The sequence below is a fragment of the Pristiophorus japonicus genome, chromosome 20, assembly GCF_044704955.1.
Source record: "Pristiophorus japonicus isolate sPriJap1 chromosome 20, sPriJap1.hap1, whole genome shotgun sequence".
Taxonomy (NCBI): Eukaryota; Metazoa; Chordata; class Chondrichthyes; family Pristiophoridae; genus Pristiophorus; species Pristiophorus japonicus.
In genome coordinates, this window is record NC_091996.1 from 10,145,107 (window position 1) to 10,158,928 (window position 13,822).

At 46.8% G+C, this 13,822-nt stretch overlaps 1 protein-coding gene across 4 annotated transcripts in view; it reads right to left on the minus strand.

Moving 5' to 3' along the window:
* The window catches only part of LOC139233158 (G-protein-signaling modulator 1-like), a 326,419-nt gene extending 312,892 nt beyond the window's left edge, over nt 1-13,527 (minus strand). For all 4 annotated transcript variants that reach the window (XM_070863742.1, XM_070863740.1, XM_070863741.1 and 1 more), the window contains exon 1: nt 13,277-13,527. In XM_070863742.1, the coding sequence (XP_070719843.1) occupies nt 13,277-13,283 (7 nt within the window). In that variant the 5' untranslated portion in view covers nt 13,284-13,527. The remainder of the gene's footprint in view (nt 1-13,276) is intronic.
* Between the last annotated feature and the right edge of the window lie 295 nt (nt 13,528-13,822).

Below are 13,822 nucleotides of genomic sequence, written 5' to 3' on the forward strand. Positions count from 1 at the left end.
ATCTTATACATTTCAATAAGATCACCTCTCATTCTTCTAAACTCCAATGGGTACAGGCCCAACCTGCTCAACCTTTCCTCATAGGACAACCCCCTCATCTCAGGAATCAACCTCATGAACCTTCTCTGAACTGCCTACAATGCAAGTATATCCCTCCTTAAATAAGGAAACCAAAACTGTCTCATTCCCTATTTTTATACTCTTGCAGTAAAGGCTAACATTCCATTTGCCTTCCTAATTACTGATAGATCCATTTAAGGGGAAGCTAGATAAAGATATGAGGGAGCAAGGAGTTGAAGGATATGCTGATTGGGTGAGATAAAGAGGGGTGGGAGGAGTCTCGTGTGGAGCAGACACACCGGCACAGACCCGTTGGGCCGAATGGCCTGTTTCTGTGCTGTAAAATTCTGTTTTCGCATCTATAACGGATATGGTGACTGTAAACTTGTCACTGAAGAGGAAGCAGCGATAGATTGTGTGCATGCTGGATGGCGAGAATGCAAGTTGGGCAGAAGGTTTGTGTTAAAACCATCACAATCTAACTTTTTTTGTTTAAAATACGACTCTTTTTTTTCCCCCCCCCGTTTCACCAATTTACCGCAGTTATCGAGAGGTAGAGGTAGAGAGGCAGAGAGATTTAGGGAGGGAGTTCCAGAGCTTGGGGCCCAGGCAACAGAAGGCACGGCCACCAATGGTTGAGCGATTATAATCAGGGATGCTCAAGAGGGCAGAATTAGAGGAGTGCAGACATCTCGGGGGGGGGGGGGGGGGGGGGGGGGGCGCTGTGGGGCTGGAGAAGATTACAGAGATAGGGAAGAGCGAGGCCAAGGATGAGAATTTTGAAATCAAGACGTTGCTTAACTGGGAGCCAATGTAGGTCAGTGAGCACAGTGGCTGTTGGGTGAGCGGGACTTGGTGCGAGTTAGGACACATAGGGTAGAATGTGGGAGGCCAGCCAGGAGTGCGTTGGAATAGTCAAGTCTACAGATAACGAATGCATGGTTTTAGCAGCAGATGAGCTGAGGCAAAGGCGGAGATGGGCGATATTACGGAGGTGGAAATAGGCGGTCTTAGGTATGATGCGGATATGTGGTCGGAAGCTCATTTCAAGGTTGCGAACAGTCTGGTTCAGCCTCAGACAGGAGTTGGGGAGAGGGATGGAGTTTTGTGACACATGCGTCACACCTCTGGTGTCACTCGTGCAAATTTGGGTCACTTAAAAAAATAAAGAGGAAAAGAAAACCCATCCCTTCCTGCGGATTTCTGAGAGATTTCCACCAGCAACACAGAATACCTCCTCATTGGCGTGAATTACCAAGACGATACTCAGCCCTCCAATGTGCTTATTTACAATAAGAAGATCCAGCCTGAAGGAGGTTGGTCAGGTTACACACAGTTCCCAGTACAGGTTGGACCTCTCTGGTTCAGCACCCTCGAGACCTGACCGGTGCCGGAACAGAGAATTTTTCAAACCACGGGAGCTGTTGACAGCACGCGGGTTCCTGTGTGCGGGTGCTGGCAGCCTGTGGGCAGCTCCCTCAGCACCCGCGCACACACTCACTGATTGACTAGTACAGCTGCTCCAGCCAATCGCCGAACACACTCACTGACTGACAGCCGCTCCAGCCAATCGCCAAACACACTCACTGACTGACTGACTGCCACTCCAGCCAATCGCCGAACGCACTCACTGACTGACAGCCGCTCCAGCCAATCGCCGAACACACTCACTGACTGACAGCCGCTCCAGCCAATCGCCAAACACACTCACTGACTGACTGACTGCCACTCCAGCCAATCGCCGAACGCACTCACTGACTGACAGCCGCTCCAGCCAATCGCCGAACACACTCACTGACTGACAGCCGCTCCAGCCAATCGAAACTTTTTTTTAAAAAGAAATCCTCCTCTCCCTCAGATGTTTCTGGACGAGAGTGTCCCGGACCAGAGAGGTCCAACCTGTCGCAGCAGGATATACTGTGTGATATGGTTTAGTGCTTACCTGCATTATAAAACAGACTTACCATTGGCAATGCCACAGTTGATCTGTTAGTCCAATCTTTAAATATATGTGGAAAATAAAAACTTTATAAATTTGTTCTCAGAAAGTGGGCGTCTCTGGTTGCCCGGAGAAGGAGCTGGTGGGCCGCCTTCTTGAACCACTGACAGAGGTTTGAGAGAACCGAGTGGCTCACTAGGTCACTTCAGACGAGCAGTTAAAAGTCAACCACACTGGTGTGGGACTGGAGTCACCTATAGGCCAGACTGGGTAAGGCGCAGCAGGTTTACTTCACCAAAGGACAGGAGTGACCCGTTGAGTTTCTACAACGATCCGACAGCTTCATGGCCACTTTTACTGATTCCAGATGGGTTTTTTTAAAAAAAAACGATGTTGAAATTCTCAAACTGACATGGTGGGATTTGAACTCACTACACTAACGTGGCACTCGGCACGGTGATATAATTGAAAGAGAACTTCACAGTGTCACGGGAGAAGACAGAGTCAAAATGATTTTAATCAGCAGTTCTGAAACATAAGACAAGACACCGAATGGGTGGAGGCCGAGAGTGCATTGGCACTGCAGAGTCAGCGGAAAGCTCTTTCACTCTGCAACAATACTGAGGAAACACTTGCATTTATATAGCGCCTTTCACAACCACCGGACGCCTCAAAGCGCTTTACAGTACCTTTGGAGTGTTGTCACTGTTGTAATGTGGGAAACATGGCAGCCAACCTGCGAGCAACAGTGGAAATCACCCTCTGTTATTAAACATAGCGCAATCATATTAAACATCCCATTAATCTGTGTTTCCTTAATCCTAAGGAGTTGCAGTGCAAATTTGGAATCAGCGCATGACCTGAATCCAGAATAAAGTGCAGCGAGAATTTTTTCAGGAGAATCTCACTCCTCCTCACTCCAGACCAAGTCAGGGCCCAACCCGGGATTTGCCCTACAACCATAGAATCAGTAAAAAGCAAAACCCTCATATTTACAATGACAAAAAAAACCCACAAACACCAACACTGAAGCCGAATGCCCAGAAACAGCCAAGAGCACTTTAAGATAAACACATCTCTGTGGAGTGCACAAAACATCAGGCAGCGAAGGCGGGATAGCCAAGACGATGTTTGCATATGAGGGAACCAAGAATATTGAAATCATGTCAAAAAAAAAAATCCCAATATGACACAGGAAAAAGCAGTTCGAATGCCTATCGGAATCAAAATAAACAAGTAGCTTATTACCAAGAGGTGGAAGGCAAGGAATGGCGATGGGCAGAAGGATGGGCAAACCACAAACTGCCTTTCAACAGCCTATTGGGCCCGCCAGCCAGCGGATAAACATTCTCGGAAGTTTAACGCAATCAGAAGGTTGTGCGTTCAAATCCCCCTCCAGGGACCTGAGCACATAAATCTCGGCTGACACTCCCAGTGTGGACATACTTTTGGAGTGTAGTCACTGTTGTAATGTGGCTGTGAAATTTGCGCACAGCAAGCTCCCACTAACTGCAATGTGTTAACGACCAGATCATCAGTTTTAGTGATGTTGATTGAGGGATAAATATTGGCCAGGACACCGGGGATAACTCCCCTGCTCTTCTTCAAAATAGTGCCATGGAACTTTTTACGTCCGCCTGAGAGCAGACGAGGCCTCGGTTTAATGTCTCATCCGAAAGATGGCACCTCCGACATTGCGGAACTCCCTCAGTACTGCTCTGGAGTGTCAGCCTTGATTTATGCACTTACGCCCCTGGAGTGGGACCTGAACCCACAACCTTCTGACTCAGAGGCGAGTAGTGCTGCCCACTGAGCCACAGCTGACACGGTATAGAACACAGAGTGCTCGAATAGATGAATTTATGCCCCACTGCTCCAAACGACAGCCCCAACCACTGACAACTGCATCGTGCGCCAATCATCCTCATCTCCTCTTTAGCCACGATTGACAATTTGTATTCCACCAGAGTTAAGAATTGGAGTGGGACTCCCCACTCATTTCCATTTTCGCAATGTTAACGCTGGCAGGATTTGAATACAGGTTTCCAGACGTAGAACAAGTCTGCTAACCCACTGTGCCGATGAAACATGTTATTCATTTACTGTGGTCACAGTGCTACAGTGCCACCTCTTCTTCATTATTCCATTTTAAGAACTTACTCGTTGTTTCAATATGCAAATAAACACTTGACAACCGTACCAGTTGCAGCACTCATTCGCTGTCTGCCTATCGTGCTAATCAATGTGTCAGCCATGGCCCAGTGGGTAGCACCCTCGCCTCCGGGGCTGAAGGTGTGCGTTCAAGCCAGGCTGACACGCCCTATTTCAAAGAAGGGTAGGGTAGTTCTCCCTGGTATCCTGATATTTGTCCCTCAACTAGATTATCTGGTCATTTATCACATTGCTGTTTGTGGGAGCTTGCTGTGCGCAAATTGGCTGCCGCATTTCCGACATTACAACAGTGGCTACACTCCAAAAAGTACTTTGTTGGCTGTAAAGTGCATTGGGACATCCCGGGATCGTGATAGGCGCTATATAAATGCAAGTCTTTGTTTATTTAAAGACTGGAATACACCTTGCTCCCTACTCCTCCCACTATTGGCAGTCACTAGTTCAATCACTACGACCTCCTCCCGAGATCTTGGCCATGCCTCCCCTCATTCTGCCATCAGAAGCCTCCTCAAAATCTTTGTTTCTGACCTTGCTTTCAGCTAAACCTTCCCCTCCCCCCAGCCGTCGGTCATATAACGCGGCTCGAGATGTCAGCTGTGGCTCAGTGGATTGCAGCCGCGCCTCGGAATCACAAGGTTGTGGGTGCAAGTCCCACTCCAGGGACTCAAGCAACAACAAAATGTAGGCTGACACTCCAGTGCAGTGCTAAGGGAGTGCTGCACTGTCGGAGGTGCCGTCTTTCAGATGAGATATTAAACCGAGGCCCCGTCTGCCCTCTCAGGTGGACATAAAACAGTGGTAGTGATGTTGGGGAGAGCATCAAACAGGAAATTAGGGGTGCATGCAATAAAGGTGCAGCAGTTATAATGGGTGACTTTAATATGCACATAGATTGGGCTAACCAAACTGGAAGCAATATGGTGGAGGAGGATTTCCTGGAGTGCATAAGGGATGGTTTTTTAGACCAATATGTCGAGGAACCAACTAGGGGGGAGGCCATCTTAGATTGGGTGTTGTGTAATGAGAGAGGATTAATTAGCAATCTCGTTGTGCGAGGCCCCTTGGGGAAGAGTGACCATAATATGGTGGAAATCTACATTAGGATGGAGAATGAAACAGTTAATTCAGAAACCATGGTCCAGAACTTAAAGAAGGCTAACTTTGAAGGTATGAGGCGTGAATTGGCTAGGATAGATTGGCGAATGATACTTAAGGGGTTGACTGTGGATGGGCAATGGCAGACATTTAGAGACCGCATGGATGAACTACAACAATTGTACATTCCTGTCTGGCGTAAAAATAAAAAAGGGAAGGTGGCTCAACCGTGGCTATCAAGGGAAATCAGGGATAGTATTAAAGCCAAGGAAGTGGCATACAAATTGGCCAGAAATAGCAGCGAACCCGGGGACTGGGAGAAATTTAGAACTCAGCAGAGGAGGACAAAGGGTTTGATTAGGGCAGGGAAAATGGAGTACAAGAAGAAGCTTGCAGGGAACATTAAGACGGATTGCAAAAGTTTCTATAGATATGTAAAGAGAAAAAGGTTAGAAAAGACAAATGTAGGTCCCATGCAGTCAGAATCAGGGGAAGTCATAACGGGGAACAAAGAAATGGCAGACCAGTTGAACAAGTACTTTGGTTCGGTATTCACTAAGGAGGACACAAACAACCTTCCGGATATAAAAGGGGTCGGAGGGTCTAGTAAGGAGGAGGAACTGAGGGAAATCCTTATTAGTTGGGAAATTGTGTTGGGGAAATTGATGGGATTGAAGGCCGATAAATCCCCAGGGCCTGATGGACTGCATCCCAGAGTACTTAAGGAGGTGGCCTTGGAAATAGTGGATGCATTGACAGTCATTTTCCAACATTCCATTGACTCTGGATCAGTTCCTATGGAGTGGAGGGTAGCCAATGTAACCCCACTTTTAAAAAAGGAGGGAGAGAGATAACAGGGAATTATAGACCAGTCAGCCTGACATCGGTAGTAGGTAAAATGATGGAATCAATTATTAAGGATGTCATAGCAGTGCATTTGGAAAGAGGTGACATGATAGGTCCAAGTCAGCATGGATTTGTGAAAGGGAAATCATGCTTGACAAATCTTCTGGAATTTTTTGAGGATGTTTCCAGTAAAGTGGACAAGGGAGAACCAGTTGATGTGGTATATTTGGACTTTCAGAAGGCGTTCGACAAGGTCCCACACAAGAGATTAATGTGCAAAGTTAAAGCACATGGGATTGGGGGTAGTGTGCTGATATGGATTGAGAACTGGTTGTCAGACAGGAAGCAAAGAGTAGGAGTAAATGGGGACTTTTCAGAACGGCAGGCAGTGACTAGTGGGGTGCCGCAAGGTTCTGTGCTGGGGCCCCAGCTGTTTACACTGTACATTAATGATTTAGACGAGGGGATTAAATGTAGTATCTCCAAATTTGCGGATGACACTAAGTTGGGTGACAGTGTGAGCTGCGAGGAGGATGCTATGAGGCTGCAGAGCGACTTGGATAGGTTAGTTGAGTGGGCAGATGCATGGCAGATGAAGTATAATGTGGATAAATGTGAGGTTATCCACTTTGGTGGTAAAAACAGAGAGACAGACTATTATCTGAATGGTGACAGATTAGGAAAAGGGGAGGTGCAAAGAGACCTGGGTGTCATGGTACATCAGTCATTGAAGGTTGGCATGCAGGTACAGCAGGCGGTTAAGAAAGCAAATGGCATGTTGGCCTTCATAGCGAGGGGATTTGAGTACAGGGGCAGGGAGGTGTTGCTACAGTTGTACAGGGCATTGGTGAGGCCACACCTGGAGTATTGTGTACAGTTTTGGTCTCCTAACCTGAGGAAGGACATTCTTGCTATTGAGGGAGTGCAGCGAAGGTTCACCAGACTAATTCCCGGGATGGCGGGACTGACCTATCAAGAAAGACTGGATCAACTGGGCTTGTATTCACTGGAGTTCAGAAGAATGAGAGGGGACCTCATAGAAACGTTTAAAATTCTGACGGGGTTAGACAGGTTAGATGCAGGAAGAATGTTCCCAATGTTGGAGAAGTCCAGAACCAGGGGACACAGTCTAAGGATAAGGGGTAAGCCATTTAGGACCGAGATGAGGAGAAACTTCTTCACCCAGAGAGTGGTGAACCTGTGGAATTCTCTACCACAGAAAGTTGTTGAGGCCAATTCACTAAATATATTCAAAAAGGAGTTAGATGAAGTCCTTACTACTAGGGGGATCAAGGGTATGGCAAGAAAGCAGGAATGGGGTACTGAAGTTGCATGTTCAGCCATGAACTCATTGAATAGCGGTGCAGGCTAGAAGGGCCGAATGGCCTACTCCTGCACCTATTTTCTATGTTTCTATGTAAAAGATCCCATGGCACTATTTCAAAGAAGAGCAGGGGGGAATTATCCCCGGTGTCCTGGCCAATATTTATCCCTCAATCAACATAACAAAAACAGATTATCTAGTCATTATCACATTGCTGTTTGTGGGAGTTTGCTGTGTGCAAAATAACTGCTGCATTTCCCACATTACAACAGTGACTACGCTCCAAAAGTACTTTGATGGCTTTAAAGCGCTTTGAGACGTCTGGTGGTCATGAAAGGCGCTATATAAATCCAAGCCTTTCTTTCTCACTGTACACGTGAAGTGTTTGTCGAGGTGTAAGTAATTGTCTGTTACCGTGTTTTCCTGTATAGAATTCCAACATGAAAGTGGTGTTTAAATGCTCTGCAGCAAAGCCTTCACTTCCTGCTGGTGAAGTGTGTGCTCATTACATTCTCACCATGCAGGGAGCGAAATCCACATGAAGATAGTTGTTGCAGGGTAAAATGAGCCAGATAGACAGCAACTATGAGTCAGATACAGACAAGCCGACAGATTTATCCTCCTCCCTCCCCCGCCCCCATATACCACAGACATCAGGACATATTGCAGTCAGCACATGTTCACAACCAATCTCTCTAACATTCTCCTCCCCCAAATTCACTAAAGGAAAGGGTAAAACATTAAAACAGGTACAAGGCCTTTAAGAAGGCACGTGGGATACTTACCTTCGTTAGCCGAGGCATAGAACACAACAGCAGCGAGGTTACATAAGAACATAAGAAATAAGAACATGAGAATTAGGAGCAGGAGTTGGCCATTCGGCCCCTCGAGCCCGCTCCACCATTCAACAAGATCATGGCTGATCTGATCTTGGCCTCAACTCCACTTCCCTGCCCGCTCCCCATAACCCTTGACTCCCTTATCATTCAGAAATCTGTCTATCTCCACCTTGAATATATTCAATGACCCAGCCTCCACAGCTCTCTGGGGCAGAGAATTCCAAAAATTCACGTCCTTCTAAGAGAAGAAATTCCTCCTCATTTCCGTTTTAAATGGACGACCCCCGATTCCGAAACCATGCCCCCTAATTCTACATTCCCCCACGAGGGGAAACATCCTCTCTGCATCTACCCTGTCAAGCGCCCTCATAATCTTACACATTTCATAAGATCACCTCTCATTCTTCTAAACGCCAATGAGTATAGGGCCCAACCTGCTGAACCTTTCTTACAAATCCTGCCATGGTCTCACCCCTCCCCATCTCTGTAATCTCCTTCAGCCTCTCAACCACCGCCCCCCGGCCCCCCACCAACCCCCAAAGCGATATCTACGCTCCTCAAATTCTGGCCTCTTGAACATCCCCGATTATAATCGCTCAACCATTGCTGGCCGTGCCTTCAGCTGCCTAGGCCTCAAGTTCTGGAACTCCACCTCTCCACCTCTCTTTTCTCCTTTAAGACGCTCCTTAAAACCGACCTCTTCACCTGCCCTAATTTCTTCTTATGCGGCTCAGTGTCAAATTGTTGTCTTATAATACACCTGTGAAGCGCCTTGGGACTTTTTAAAACTATGTTAAAGGTGCTATATAAATGCAAGTTGTTGTTGGTCAATTGTTCCATTTTTCAAATGTTGTGTTTTACCACATTTTCTTTGGTTGCACCAAAACATACGGGTATAAGAATTAGGAGCAGGAGTAGGCCCTTCGACCCCTCGAGCCTGCCCCGCCATTCAATAAGATCATGGCCGATTTTCAACCGCAGCTCCACTTTCCCGCCTGATCTCCATATCCCTCCAATCTCCGAGAGTCCAAAAATCTATCGATGTCAGCCTTGAATATACTCAAAAACCTGGATTAAATCTGCCCGTTTTAAATGATGTTTTTATTTTCTTCAAAAAAAATAGAAATCGGAGCAAGAAAAAAAAACCCAATTCAGACGAAGTTCCCGTGCAGTTTCTGATGGTTAGTTTGACAGTGCATGCACTTCAGGTGAACACAGCAAGAGAGATTAGCCTCACGCTTCACCGGACTGCAACAGAGCACAGAGCTGGGACAGGACCCAAACCCAAAGTTTCTCCCCCGCGTGATGCACTGCCCCTGTTACCAACTCCAAGGATGAGTTGGCCTAAGTGGCAAGCATCATGAGGGCATTCATCTCAGCGTCATGGTCCATTTAATACAGATTTCAACACTTTAATATCGGAGTGTGGGGGGGGGGGGAGGAGGGGGGGGGGGGTAAAGAGCTTTCAGTTTAAACTTTCGGATGCGACGTTAAACCGAGGCCCCGTCTGCTCTCTCAGGTGGACGTAAAAGATCCCATGGCACTATTTCGAAGAAGAGCAGGGGAGTTGTCCCCGGTGTCCTGGTCAATATTTATTCCTCAGTCAACATCAGTAAAGCAGATCATTTAATCATTATCACATTGCTATTTGTGGGAGCTTGCTGTGCTCAAATTGGCTGCCGCGTTTCCCAGATTACAACAGTGACTATACTCAAAAAGTACTTCATTGGCTGTAAAGCGCTTTGAGACATGGTGGTCATGAAAGGCGCTATATAAATCCAAGTCTTTCTTTAAGCTGAAAAACACGACTGTTAATCTCAGAGGTGATCTCATTGAAACATACAAGATTCTGAGGGGGATTGACAGGGTAGATGCTGAGAGGTTGTTTTCCCCTGGCTGGAGTGTCTAGAACTAGGCGTCACAGTCTCAGGATAAGGGATCGGCCATTTAAGACAGAGATGAGAGGAATTTCTTCATTCAGAGGTTGTGAATTTGGAATTCTCTGCCCCAGAGGGCTGTGGATTCTGAGTCTCTGAATATATTCAAGGCTGAGATAGATAGATTTCTGGAGTCTAGGGGAATCAAAGGATATGGAGATCGGGCGGGAACGTGGAGTTGAGGTATGATGGACAGAATGGCCTCCTTCTATGCTGCAAGATTCTATCATGCATTTACCAAACTTGCAAACTCTAGCATTTTAAACTTTTGCTTTCATTGGAGTGTGTCTGGGTATCAAATACCTATTATCTTTAACCCCTTTCGTGTGCAAGTCTAGACAGCAGGAAGCAGCAGGAGGCCGGGTCGTTGAATATATTTAAGGTGGAAATAAGACAGATTTTTGAAAGATAAGGGAGTCAAGGGTTATGGGGAACGGGCGGGGGAATGGAGTTGAGGCCAAGATCAGATCAACCATCATCGTACTGAATGGCGGAGCAGGCTCGAGGGGCCAAATGGCCTACTCCTTCACCTATTATGTTCTTCTAACCCAGCCTTATCTGATCATCTTAATTTTAGAATCATAGAAATTTACAGCACAGAAGGAGGCCAATTGGCCCATCATGTCCGCACGTGCTGACAAAGAGCTATCCAGCCTAATCCCACTTTTCAGCTCTTGGTCTGTAGTCCTGTAGGTTACAGCACTTCAAGTGCACATCCAGGTACTTTTTAAATGTGGTGAGAGTTTCTGCCTCTACCACCCTTTCAGGTAGTCAGTTCCAGACCCCCACCACACTCTGGGTGAAAAAAGTTCTCCTCAACTTCCCTCTAAGCCTTCTACCAATTACTTTAAATCTATGCCCCCTGGTTGTTGACCCCTCCGCTAGGGGAAATAGATCCTCCCTATCCACCCTATCTGGGCCTCTCATAATTTTATACACCTCTAGAAGGTCTCCCCTCAACCTCCTCTGTTCCAAAGAAAACAACTCCAGCCTATCCAATCTTTCTTCATAGCTAAAATTCTCCAGTCCAGGCAACATCCTCGTAAATCTCCTCTGTACCCTCTCCAGCGCAATCACATCTTTCCTGCAACATGATGACCAGAACTGCTGCCCAGCTGCAGGTAGTAATTGACCTGGGAGCTGCATTACGGCAACAATGCCAAGTTTACAGGTTCACGCACATTGCTCTTTGGTCAGGGGGGGTGCAGGGTTCTGCATTGAAAAGTAAGCACAGAACCAGGTCCAATGATAGCTCAATGTGAGTGGTGACTTTAAAAAAAAGACTTGCATGTATATAGCGCCTTTCATGACCAACAGACATCTCAAAGCACTTTTGGAGTGTAGTCACAGTTGTAATGTGGGAAACACACAGCAAGCTCCCACAAATTGCAATGTGATAATGACCAGATAATCTGTTTTCTATTATGAGGGGTAACTATTGGCCAGGACAACAACAACAATTTGTATTGATCGTAATAAAATGTCCCAAGGCGCTTCACAGGAATGTTTTAAGACAAAACAAATAAATTTGACATCAGGGATAATTCTCCTGCTCTTCTTCGATAATTGTGTCGTGGGATCTTTTACGTCCACCAGAGAGAGCAAACGGGGCCTCGGTTTAACGTCTCATCCAAAAGACAGCACCTCCGACAGTGCAGTACTCCCTCAGCACTGCACTGGAGTGTCACCTAGATTTATGTGCTCAAGTCCCTGGAGTGGTACTTGAACCCACAACCTTCTGACTCAGAGGTGAGTCAGGTCAAAAAGTTCAGAAAGGTTAGACAACTCTCATCTAAAAGCACAAGTTTAAATGTTGAGCAGCAGATTGCTTTTTAAGTAACGCATGAAGAATAAATAAACTTAAACTTGGTGCTCAGTTGACATTAAACCGCAAGAGAAAATTACAAGTAAATAATCACTCCCCTGGAGTCTATTATTTATGTAAACAAGCATGAAACCTTTTTGCCAGCTCAAACAGGCCACTTAAGCAAACACAGAGGCAGATTTAAACAGCAGCAAGAGTTCAGAAGCATTGCTTGCTGCTGGTGCACTGTTTCAAAAGTTAAATCTTTTAAAAGTAAATTGCTTTTACAAGTTAATGGGCACTTTCATTTCCCATTGTCGGGACCAACAACATGGACTTTTAGCTGTGTCAGCTGCGGTTCAGTGGGTAGCATTCTCGCCTCGGAGTCTGAAGGTTGTGGGTTCAAGTCCCACTCCAGAGACTTGAGCAGATAAATCTAGGCTGACACTTCAGGGGCGTGCTGAGGGAGAGCTGCACTGTCGGAGGAGACGTTAAACCGAGGCCCCGTCTGCTCTCTCAGGTGGATGTAAAACATCCCATGGCACTATTTCAAAGAAGAGCAGGGGAGTTAGCCCCGGTGTCCTGGGGCCAATATTTATCCCTCAATTAACACAACAAAATAAACAGATTATCTGGTCATTATCACATTGCTGTTTGTGGGAGCTTGCTGTGCACAAATTGGCTGCCACGTTTCCCACATTACAACAGTAACTACACTCAAAGCGCTTCATTGGCTGTAAAGCGCTTTGAGACGTCGGGTGGTCGTGATAGGCACTCTATAAATTCCAATTCTTTCTTTAACTCTATATTTACGGGAACTTTCTTCCCTTTATATTAAAGCTCAATGTCAGCGAGATACAAAACCGTGATCCTCCCTACTCCCCGCTCGCTCAGTTAACTCTCACAAGCCAATCTTCCCCAAGGGCACAAACCCGACACGGCCGGCCTTGCCCTCCCCTCCTGCGGCCGGGCCTCTGACTGGGGGCCGAGGTCTGGTCCCGGGGCCTTGGGATCCAACAAAAAAATAACTTTTTTTTTTAAATTTAAAAAAAAAAGCAGACACACAGAGCACGAAATAAAATAAAGATAACAAGTTCTAACTAAGGAATGTTACAAAGTTATATTTTAAACTGAAGATTTCCCTCAGCTCCCTGAGGCAAAGTCAGTGTTCGAAGATAAAAGTTAAAGCCGGTGAAATGAATCTCTCTCGAGGCTTGATTTTGTTTTAAATAGTTTTTTGTGGGAAACTTCCCGACTTACTGAACATCTCCGGGCCTCGGCTCCAAAACCTCCTCACAAACTTTTTGACACTTTTCCCCCCTCCTTTTGGCGACAATGTGTCGGCGCGGACAATCACTCGGATACAATGTTTCTCTCCCGGGACTCCGACTCCCAAAGTCTCCGCGATGTGACAACTGAGGCAAGAAAAGTGTCGGCCTGAGCAGCCCCTTCCATGGTGCCCTGTATCCCCCTGGTCCCTCCCAGCCGCCGCTCCTTTGTCTGGTTCCTGCTTTCAGACAGAGACAGTTCTCTGCTCGGTGTGTCAGCTGTGGCTCAGCGGGCAGCACACTCGCCTCTGAGTCAGGAGGGCGGGTATCACTCCAGCCCTGTAGACCACAAGCTTGGTGCCAGATTTGAGATCGTGCTCTTCGAACGCTCTCTTCCTCGGGCGACCGAAGGCTGCGCTGGCGCACTGGAGGCGGCGTTGGACCTCGCCGTCGATGTCTGCCCTTGCCGATAGTGGGCGCCCGAGGTATGGAAAGTGGACCATGTACAGTCGACCCCTCAAATCGCTGGAGAAATACC